This window comes from Misgurnus anguillicaudatus, chromosome 2, assembly GCF_027580225.2.
Source record: "Misgurnus anguillicaudatus chromosome 2, ASM2758022v2, whole genome shotgun sequence".
Taxonomy (NCBI): domain Eukaryota; kingdom Metazoa; phylum Chordata; class Actinopteri; order Cypriniformes; family Cobitidae; genus Misgurnus; species Misgurnus anguillicaudatus.
The window spans coordinates 45014937-45026958 of NC_073338.2; the positions used below are offsets into that span (position 1 = coordinate 45014937).

Here is a 12022-nt window from a genome sequence, read left to right on the forward strand (position 1 = left end):
TGAGAGCTTACGCAGCGTACAGAGTTTCTCTGCTGCTGCTCGGTGCCCCCGCCCTCCGAATTTGTCATACGTCACTAAGAAAAGTGCGTACACTACGCTAATCCTCTCTCCTGAGTCTAAGATGGCGGCGCTACCGGAAGCTAGTTTATAAAGTTAATAACATTTTAAATATGGATATTTCTACAAAAACACCGCACTGATTACCCACAGAAGACCTTTGTTTATCATCCTGGAGCCGTTTGGATTTAATTTGTGAAGGATGGACGCACTTTTTTGGACTTGAAGGTCGTGGACTATTTCTGGACCCCGTAACATAACATTTAAGAACAGAAATATATAAAATATTTTCTAAAATATACGAAAATGTGTTTGTCTGAAAAACGATGGACATATGCAACTCGGACAGCTTGGGGGTGAGTAAATCATGGGTTTAATATCGTTTTTGGCCGAACTATCCCTTTAACGGGATGACAACGCGGGTTTGCATACATGGATGCGAAGCAGCACAAAAACGCGTTTTAATATGAAATATTAAATGATTAAAATGTAAAAGATTATTATTGAGTCTCTTGGACATAAATGATGACCGATTATAAGAACGTTAGAAGGCGCAAAGAGCTGCTTCATCTGTAGCTAAGTAAAATAAATGCTTTGCTTTAAACAAATGCATCTATTTTTAAATGTTTTTTTTTAAATGCAACCCCACGAATTTATTGTAGCCTATATAATGACTCTGTACCTGTGGATATGGTGAGATAAGAACGCTTGTAAAACTTTATCTCTTGTTTGTAACAAATAAAGTATTTTTAGAGTACAAACCTTATACACTCCTGAACAAAATCTTAAGACCAGGAAACACATTACAAGTATTCGCATTTTGCGCTAGTGGATCATAACCAGGCTATAAGTACCTCTTCAAAATCTCAAAAGAAGAAACAGGAGCAAGAGACAAAAAGTATAGATTATGCCATTTATTGAAAATTGCATTTAAACTCAAATAGGCTGTTTATCAGCTGATCAAAAGTTTAAGACCATAGCTTTAAAAAGTTTAAATATGCACAAAAAATGGCTTTTATGTCATTGTCCTTCAGACAGTCAAACTGCAATGGCAAAGGCAAAAAGGTTGTCTGACTTTGAGCGTGGCAGGATTGTTGAGCTGCACAGGCAAGGGCTCTCACAGCGTGCCATTGCTGCTGAGGTTGGACGCAGTAAGACAGTAATTTTAAATTTCTTAAAAGATCCTGAGAGTTAAGGGACAAAAAAGTCAAGTGGTAGACCCAAAAAAATTTCTCCTGCACTGAGCCGGAGGATCCGACGGGCTGTTCGTGAAGACACAGGCCGATCCTCAACCCAAATTAAGACCCTTACTGATGCTGACTGCAGCCCAATAACCATTAGACGGCATCTGCGAGAGAAGGGCTTCAAAAACAAAAAGCGTCTTCAAAGACCACGTCTCCTCCCCCACCACAAACTTACTCGTTTGGAATTTGCAAGGGAGCACCAAAAATGGGACATTGAAAGGTGGAAGAAAGTTTTATTCTCTGACGAGAAAAAATTTAACCTGGATGGTCCTGATGGCTTCCAACGTTACTGGCATGACAAGGAGATCCCACTGGAGGTGTTTTCTACACGGCACAGTGGAGGAGGCTCCATCATGATCTGGGGTGCTTTTTCCTTCAATGGGAAGATGGAGCTTCAGGTTGTGCAGGGGCGTCAAACGGCGGCTGGCTATGTGGACATGTTGCAGCGGGCATCCCTCTTGACTGAGGGCCCTCGTCTGTGTGGTAATGACTGGGTCTTTCAACAGGACAACGCTACAATTCACAATGCCCGCCTGACAAAGAGCTTCTTCCAGGAGAACAACGTCACTCTTTTAGACCATCCTGCATGTTCCCCTGATCTAAATCCCATTGAGAACATTTGGGGATGGATGGCAAGGGAAGTTTACAAAAACGGACGTCAGTTCCCGACTGTAGATGCCCTTTGTGAAGCCATCTTCACCACATGGAGCAATGTTCCAACAAGCCTCCTGGAAACAGTTGCATCAAGCATGCCGAAAAGAATTTTTGAATTGATCAATAAGAATGGTGGGGCTACTCACTACTGAGTCCCTTTTGACACCTTTAGTTTTGTTATGGGGTATTTTTTGGGTTATGGTCTTAAACTTTTGATCAGCTGATAAACAGCCTGTTTGAGTTTTAATGCAGTTGACAATAAATTGCTTACTCTCTACTTGTTTTCTCTTGCTCCTGGTTTTTCTTTTGGGATTTTGAAGCAGTAGTTACTGCCTGGTTATGATCCACCAGCGTAAAATGTGAATACTTGTAATGTTTTCCCTGGTCTTAAGATTTTGTTCAGGAGTGTATAAAGCCTAATATATTCTAAAAATTTAATTATACACCATCATTATTTATTGCCATATGAGACGTCCATTGCCGTATATAGATTCTCTCGTTTAATATTCAAATAATTTGCGGAATAATGTGTGCATCTTTGAATAACTGTCAGAATACAGTTCCTTTAAAAATATATTTTTATAATAAATACATTGAGTTTCACTACTTTATTGTCATATAACCGTATATGGTGACCATGTATTTCTTTATACAATATCAGAACTAAACCCATTATTATTTTAGTTCAATTTATGAATTATTTATAAGTTTAAAAAGATAGTACTAGTACTATTTAGTAAAAAAAGAGCTATATAAAAATATACAAGGTATGTTACTGTGAGAATATTTTACCACTGTTAATCGACGTGTGATCCTAACTTAAAAACGAAAGTAAAATATGTTCGTCCGCATGGACATTGAAAATACGTTGTTATAATATTATATGTTGTATGTATATCTGAAGTTGTAATGGAAATAATTTCCCCTGGGATTTTTAAAAGTATTTCTGTTTCTGATTAATAGCGCATATATTCATCTGAGAATGGTCTGTGTGTTTCAGACCCTGCTGTGTGCACTGACTGAAGTGTATATGACAATAAAGTAGTGAAACTCAATGTATTTATTATAAAAATATATTTTTAAAGGAACTGTATTCTGACAGTTATTCAAAGATGCACACATTATTCCGCAAATTATTTGAATATTAAACGAGAGAATCTATATACGGCAATGGACGTCTCATATGGCAATAAATATCCACATAGGCTATAACTTAACATAACAGCATAATGAAATGAATAAACAAACAAGGAAGCAGGATTGACGTGTAAATCTAAATTGTATATTATTACTGGAAAAACAGCAATATTACTAAAATAAACTCTGAGGTATGTAACCGGTCCTTTGTTGACCGCCGTTACGGTAATCTGCGTTGTGTGTAAAAGAAGCCCAGGACACGTTCACTTCTATTCACCAGGAAGGGATTTATTGACAGCCACGACCAGCATAAACTTCACACTGTGGATTAACATGAATAAAGTTTATATCTCTCTCGTGGGCATTCCATAAAGAGACATTCCTCTCCCCAGCATAACCAATGCAAACTCATGTAACGTTATGTGACAGTTAAAACAAAATAACATTAACATTAAAACATAGTATTAACACAATACAAGATTATAAAATGACATAAAAGCCAATAAAGAGAGAAATACCTGTGGATTAACATGAATAAAGTTTATATCTCTCTCGTGGGCATTCCATAAAGAGACATTCCTGTATGATAAAACATGTTAGCTAATTAATGACTCAAAACCAAGCGATAAACATATCATACGGCCCACACGATATAACTTCACATTTCCAATCCACTCACAGATAAAACACACAACAGAACACTGCATATAGTCTCAGTAACGTGTAGAACAAAATACTTAGCTGATTTATACATCTTGTAACTTAATTTACTCATTTAAAATGAAGAGCTCTGAAAAAGCATACCTCTCCCCAGCATAACCAATGCAAACTGGTGAGAGGTGCGTGATCACTTCAAAATGGCGTCAGTAGCGCGCCAGGAGCAAATATCAAAATAAAAGTCTTTAAACAATGAACAGTAAAATTAACATACATTACTCAAAGAGAGTCAGAGATAATTAATACTAAATACAATAGAAAGATTTTGGTGAAAAAGCAATGCTTTACATTCAAATTGTATTTACTATAACTCGTTACATTCACCCCTTCCAAATTTCACCAAAATCTGTACTGGATTCAAACCAAATGACTGGTACAGGTCTACAATGAAATATTCATTAGTTCAACTAGTGAGTTACCCACTATTAGGGTCAAGAAAAACCTCAGGGTGATCAAACCTAAGATCATCTTGGAATATTACGATGCCTTGTACACCATAATATGACCTGCCCCTTACACTTCATATTTTATCTCTTATCAAATTGTCTCTTCACTTCATACAGAGAACACAAAGAAATTCTTTAGAACAGAGAAAGAAATGACCCAGTTCTCTTTTTCAAATTACTGCCCACACTTTGAATGTAAAAGGGTTTCTGAACCATTGACTCAATTAATCTGTTCACTTTCTTAACAACTCTACCTGCTCGTGTCTTAACACCCTGAATGTCAGGAACCGAAACTTGGGTGTCAGTATGAATGTCAGCATGAGTGTCAGCCTGAACTGTGTATGTATCTGAGTAACAATCTAAATTAACATCAAGAGATGTTGGGCTGGTTTCAACTTTACTCTTAAGAAGATTTCGGCTACTGATCTCTTGAGTCTGCAACTGATCATTAGACTCTTTTTCATTGGAATTGAGATGGTCTGTTTCCAAAGGCTCCTCAAAAGCAGAGTCTTGAACTACAAAACTTTCAGACTCTTGACCTACAGGGCTTCCGGTGTTCTCATTTACCCATCTCGTGGTCCTTTCCTCCACGTCCATCGGATCAAAGTCTTCCACACAAAACTCACTCTTGTTGCTGTGTGTCTCGCACTCTGACTCCCCAACAGGAGATAAAATGCTTCCCTTTCCATCAGGTGACTCAGCAGGTAGGAAACTAATATCCAACAGCAGGTTCCTGTGCACTATCCTCACACTTCCTTTTTCATCCTTCAGCTTGTATGTGTGCGTCTGCAGGTTTCTGTCTACCACAGTGTACACCACAGGGTCCCACTTATCAGCTAGTTTCCTCTTTCCTCTTTCTCCTTTATTCGCCACCAGCACACGGTCCCCAATATTTAGAAATGTACCTCTGACTTTCTTGTTGTAACCTTTTGACTGTTTCTGTTGCTCTTTTTCAGAATGTCGCTGCGCGATCTCAGCTGCTTCGTGGAGGTATGACAACAACGACTTCAGGTAAGTACCATGATCAACAACTACAGGGTCATGTAGTACTTGTCTGAACATCACATCCACTGGTAATCTCGGTACACGGCCAAACATAAGCTGAAAGGGAGCGTACCCAGTCGTTTCATGAACCGTAGCATTGTAGGCGAAGGTCAGTGTTTGTATTTGCTCTGGCCATTTGTGCTTTTCTTTCAAAGGCAGGGTACGGAGCATGCTCCCCAAAGTTCGATTAAATCGTTCTACTCCTCCGTTTCCCATGGGGTGGTAAGCGGTGGTGTGAGATTTAGCGACCCCTGATAGCTTCAACAACTCCGCTAGAAGAGCACTTTCGAAGTTGGCTCCCTGGTCAGTGTGGATACGACTTGGGAATCCGTACACACAGAAAACACGGTCCCACAACTTCCTCGCGACTTGTTTTGCAGACTGATTCGGACAAGGGAAGGCATGAGCTAACTTGGTGAAATGGTCTGTCACAACGAGCACATCAACTGAGCGTTTCTTCCCATCCTCCGCAGTCCAGAAATCCAGACAGACCAGCTCCATAGGCATAGAGGTCTTAATACTTGCAAGTGGGGCTCGTGCAGATGGTTCAGGAGCTTTGGCCAGGATGCATCTTTGACAGCACTTGATGTATTCACAAACCTCTTTCCCCATTCCCGGCCAGAAGAAACGTTGGCGGGCTAGATGGATAGTTCTCGCTTGCCCTTGATGACCCGCTAATTCATGCACGCCCTTCAAAGCTTGACCCTTGAGACTAGAGGGTAAGACCAGCTGATACCGCTTTTGTTTACTGTGCGGATCTTGTGTGACTCGATAGAGGATTCCATCCTTAATCCTTAGTTTGTCCCATTGTCTGAAGAGAGCTATTGCTTTGGAACTCATGTTGGCCTTTTCTCGTCTCGATGGTTGACGTTTTAAGTTCAAAAAGAATGTCAATTTTGAAATGACAGAATCGGCCTCCTGCAATTCACGAATCTCCTCTGCAGGGATTGCTGGAAGGGTATCAACACCAGCTGGGAATAGATCTTGATAAGACTGAATTAGTTGCACAGCTCTTGCTTTTGATGTCTCTTCCCATTGATCATGTAAACTTAAACAAGCTTTGACAGTGGAGCTGTCAGAAGGGAAGGTAAGACAGGACTGGGGGCAGGTCTGTAAGTTCTGAGCTCCTTGACGAAAAGCATCTTGAACTCCATTTCCATCAACCTCCTCAGCCTCCATTAGTAAATCACAATATGGCTCCTTCATCAGCCTGCTGCTCACAGTTTTAACAAAAGGGTCTCTACTTAAAGCATCAGCCACTACATTTTTTGTCCCTGCTATATGCTTCAGCTCAAAATTGTAAGCTGCCAGTTTTGACACCCAACGTTGCTCACAAGCTCCAAGTTTTGCCTTGGACATAACGTATGTGAGCGGACTGTTGTCTGTCCAGACCGTGAACGTTTGACCTTTTAACCAATGGCTAAATTTCTCGCACACGCTCCATTTGAGTGCCAGAAACTCAAGCTTATGAACTGGATAGTTCCTCTGTGATTTACCCAGGGTCTTACTCGCGAATACGATAGGACGGGCTCGCTCTTCCCCTGCTGGCACTTGGGATAATACAGCTCCCAACCCGTCCAAAGAAGCATCAATTGCAAGAATCAGAGGTCGAGTGAAGTCAGGGTGCGCTAAAACCACACTTTTAAGCAGGCTCTCCTTGAGGTTACATAACGCACGGTCACATTCTTCAGTCCAATCGGTAGGATTGAGTTTCCTGTAAGTTCCTGCTTTAATTTCTCCTTTGCTTCCTCTTTTTCTTTTCTGCCCAGCTGTGAGAGCAAAAAGTGGCTTTGCCAAAGTAGAGCATCCAGGAATGAAATGTTGGTAATACAAGATCATACCAAGGACGGATTTAATTTTCTTCACTGATGGAGTACATCTGTCATCTTCCATCAAATCAAATTTGGACAGCTTTGAGATGACTTCAACTTTAGCAGGATCTACTGAAACTCCATCTCTGTCTATGATGTGACCCAGGAACTTTACAGAAGCTCTAAGTAGGTGGCATTTCTTAGGACTCAGCTTTAGATTGTATTGCCTCAGACGACTGAACACAACCTCCAACCTTTCTAATGCTTCCTGCTCATTTGGAGCAAACACCAACAGGTCATCAAGATAACATAACAGGCTGCTGAAGTTTAAGTCTCCAAAGATGCCTACCATCATCCGCATAAAGGAGGCGGGGCTATTGCAGAGGCCCTGCGGCATGCGATTATATTCGTGTAGCCCCACCGGGGTCGTGAATGCAGTAAATTTCTTGTCCTCTTCAGCCATGGGTATGTTATAAAATCCTGATGTCAGGTCCATAGTGCTGAAAAGTGTGTTTCCGCCCAGAGCAGCCAAGCAGTCAGACTGGTGTGGAAGTGGGTGTGCATCCTTTATCGTCCTCGCATTCAACCATCTGAAGTCTGTGCATAGCCTTATACTGCCATCTTTCTTCCACACTAGGACTAACGGTGAAGCATACTCGCTTACAGACTTCCTAATTATCCCTTGTTCTTCCATCTGGGATAAAACTTGCCGCAACTTTTGGTAGTGTGCTGGCGGCACCCTACGATAAGGTAATCTGAAGGGGCGTTCATCCATTAGCCGAATGCGGTGAACAAAACCTTTTACCTCCCCACAGTCCAATGCGTGCTTGGAAAACACATCATTGTATCTCTCCAGCAACTGTATTACCTTCTCTTTTGACTCATGACTGACAGAGCAAGACTGGATGTCAAGATCAGCGAGACCAACGGTTTCCAATCTATGCTTGAAATCTGATGATGAATCAGATGAACATTGATTCTCCTCCGTAACCCCTTCAACTTGATTCAGCCCTTGGAAAAGTTCGAAGTCTTCCAAAGCAACACATGGGGACACATCTGCTAATTTGCGGTTTCTCTTTAAAGTGACTGGCTTGTCCGAGAAGTTGGTAACTTTTACAGGGACCCAGCAATCACCCCATAATGGAGTGACAACACAGCCGATCATGATGTCTCGTGATACTGACTTCGAAGTTGTTGGTTCCACTACGACGGTGCTTCCTGGGGACATTGGGACATTTTTTGGCAACTTCCCCCATACAAGATATTCCTGCTTTGCCAAGAGGGTAACACTCTGCTGTAACTTGACAGTTCCCACCTTGTCTGGCAGCTCTGATCCCTTCCACCGACTTGTGTTGGCCATAACATCCAAGAACTGCTCACATCCTGCCATCGATTCTACACTGTGATTAGAAACAAGTCTCCAGTAGTCACTGCTACCTTTCATGCGATGCGCAAGGAATTTGATGACATTAGTACCAATTATCAAATCATCACGCTGGCCGGGTACAACGAGAATGGGTACCAGACAGCTCTCTCCATAAACTTTCAACTCGACCTCATACATACACTTTGGTCTTGTAACCTTGCCGCCGCATCCTACTAAGATGACTTCCTCTCGAAGTGGTGTGGCTAATGGCAGTACATTCTCACTTAACATCCTCTTTTCTACTTTGTCACTAAAAGTGCATGCCATCGAACCTGTATCAAGCATTCCCTTCAACGAAAACACATTATTTACACTGACTGGTGCATAGAACAAATCATCGAATGCCTCAACTGCCTGGACATTTTGTGCTATCACTTTGGTTCCAAGGGGAGATTGAGCACATGCATTCTCATAAATCTGGTAAGGATCATTCTTTTCTAGGGGTTCTTCATTTACACTCACGCATCCCCCTTCCAAACGTGAGCCATCTCGTTTAAATTTGGTGGACCCCGGAGTGGTGCTGGTCCAGGCCTGGACCTGACAGTTGTACATTCCCTCTTACTATGCCCAGGCTGAAGGCATGCAAAACACAAATGTTCTCTGCGACAGTGTGCTACAGTAGAATGATCTTGGGATTTGCATACTTTGCAGAACTTGCTTTGAGGCTGATGGGATGGCATTTGGACATTTTGAGACAGTGCACGATCAAGAAGGTTGATTAAAGTCCTCATGCAATTGTCATCACTTTGTGTGGTATGTACAGGGCTGACTGTGGTACACTCACCTAACTTAATTGGAGAGCCGACATCTACTTCCTCATTTTCGTGAGAATTCTGAACATGTGAGGTGACATGTCTTGTAGCAGTGTGACGTTTAGGCTTGGTTGACATCCGTTCTTTTAACTCTGTCTGGTAACGATCAAGCTGCTCTTGGATCTCTTGTGCAGCCCATTTTTCTGGTGCTTTAAAGCGAAATACTGCAGCAAGAGTGGGATCAGGACAGTACTTTACAAACATCATGGCCGCTTCTTGACAAGGATCCTCCATTCGTCGACCAAGCCTCCTTAAAGCTTCCTCCGTAAGATCCACTGCTTTATTAAGCCTCACCCAGTATTCAACGGGATCTTCTCCTGCTAATGGAACAGTGCCGTAAAAGTCAGCCAAAGGCATGCAAGAATAAGTAACATCGCTAAAATGCTGTTTCAGGATGTCCATGATAGCTTTTGGATTCTCAACTGGGTTTAAAGCTGAATTGCAACGGAGAGTAACTTTGACGACGTCTTTTGCTCTACCCATCAGTCTGCTTAAGATCTCTTGGTGCTGCTCTGTTATGGGTATTCCCCTTTTTCTCAGATACATGTCCATTAGCTCCTCCCATTCATGCACACTAATCTTGTCTGATGCATCACCGCGGTACACGGGGGGCTCTTTTGCTTCACTCTGCATGACCAACCTCACTCCAGTCAAGTTAAGTGAAGGTATTTCTGAGAAAGTCTTGCTGGTACCTAACCCTTGTGTATATGCACCTCTATTCTCTTCTTTAACATAACTAGCCTCTTTATGAGATGCTAACAGGGTCTTCCCCACTTGTTGTGCAATGTGTGTTATCAAGCCTTGCGAGTTTGGATCTGTTATGTCTGGAACAGCTAAGGGTACAGTGTCAGCTACATCGTGATCAACTACACGTGTGGAACATAATACAGGAGATGTTGTTTTCAATTTACTTTCCCTCACAATTGGGGTAACTGGGGTTTCACCAAAAAACTTCCCCCTCCCAAGACCTAGACCTGTCATTGTTTCAAATGCATCAAAATCATCTCCTTTTAAACTGAATGCCATGTTCAATTTCACAAAAAAATACAATTGAAGATAAATTTATAATCAGAATAAACACTTTTCAAAGAGATCAGAAAATATGAGAAAAATAGTCACTTAAATGGAAGAATGCAAAAATCTGTTAATAACACTAAATGTCCATTTGTGTTCTCCCAGTTCTTTACTAATGAAAACAGTGAACCTCAATGCAGCGTCCCTCGGCGACCCAACTGACGTAGATCTGGAAGCGAATCTTCAAATCCGGGTCACGGCACCAATGTAACCGGTCCTTTGTTGACCGCCGTTACGGTAATCTGCGTTGTGTGTAAAAGAAGCCCAGGACACGTTCACTTCTATTCACCAGGAAGGGATTTATTGACAGCCACGACCAGCATAAACTTCACACTGTGGATTAACATGAATAAAGTTTATATCTCTCTCGTGGGCATTCCATAAAGAGACATTCCTCTCCCCAGCATAACCAATGCAAACTCATGTAACATTATGTGACAGTTAAAAAAAATAACATTAACATTAAAACATAGTATTAACACAATACAAGATTATAAAATGACATAAAAGCCAATAAAGAGAGAAATACCTGTGGATTAACATGAATAAAGTTTATATCTCTCTCGTGGGCATTCCATAAAGAGACATTCCTGTATGATAAAACATGTTAGCTAATTAATGACTCAAAACCAAGCGATAAACATATCATACGGCCCACACGATATAACTTCACATTTCCAATCCACTCACAGATAAAACACACAACAGAACACTGCATAGAGTCTCAGTAAATTCTAGAAAAAAATTCTTAGCTGTTTTATACATATTTTAACTTAATTTACTCATTTAAAATGAAGAGCTCTGAAAAAGCATACCTCTCCCCAGCATAACCAATGCAAACTGGTGAGAGGTGCGTGATCACTTCAAAATGGCGTCAGTAGCGCGCCAGGAGCAAATATCAAAATAAAAGTCTTTAAACAATGAACAGTAAAATTAACATACATTACTCAAAGAGAGTCAGAGATAATTAATACTAAATACAATAGAAAGATTTTGGTGAAAAAGCAATGCTTTACATTCAAATTGTATTTACTATAACTCGTTACAGGTAGACTAAATGCGCAAACACGCTGTTAACCGCAAGTTAATAAGCAATAAAAGTGGATAAAACATTATTATCTCTTAGAACTTTATATGAATAAAATGATATTTAAAGGAAATGTATTCTTACAGTTATTCAAAGATGCAAAATTATTCCATATATTATGTCCTGTTTAAGAGTGCGTTCGTCTTTGGCCTCGCTCTGTTATAATAGCTGATTGACAGATGCGCATCTCCGTCTTTCAAACAAGTATCATTGTAACCTTTATAACAGTAGAGTAAACTTTATAGTTGCTTCCACTGTGTTTGTCTGATGTGAATAACACACGTCGGCAAATTATTATTATTTGAAAATAATTTGTATTTATTATTTGCAAATTATTATCTTATTTGAATATATTTGAATTGCTGCTTCCACAGACATCAGGGTGTATTTTACAAACTATAGGCTATTGTTTTACCAGTGCTTATGTGTATTTAAATGTCTGAAATCTAAAATAAACATTATGAGGTTGAAAACACATGCATAGTGTTGATATATGACAGCGCTGAGCTCGTC

At 40.6% G+C, this 12022-nt stretch overlaps 2 protein-coding genes across 2 annotated transcripts in view; one reads left to right on the top strand and one right to left on the bottom strand.

Annotated features, from left to right (window-relative positions):
• The window catches only part of LOC129443418 (NACHT, LRR and PYD domains-containing protein 1 homolog), a 32491-nt gene that overhangs the window by 15608 nt on the left and 4861 nt on the right, over positions 1-12022 (top strand). The window lies entirely within an intron of this gene.
• LOC141366182 (uncharacterized) lies at positions 9098-11134 on the bottom strand. Its single transcript, XM_073871646.1, has 3 exons — positions 10952-11134; positions 9144-10755; positions 9098-9108 (listed from the first exon to the last, which is right to left on the bottom strand). The coding sequence occupies exons 2-3, from the start codon at positions 10372-10374 to the stop codon at positions 9098-9100; spliced, it is 1242 nt and encodes a 413-aa protein (XP_073727747.1). The 5' UTR covers positions 10375-10755; positions 10952-11134.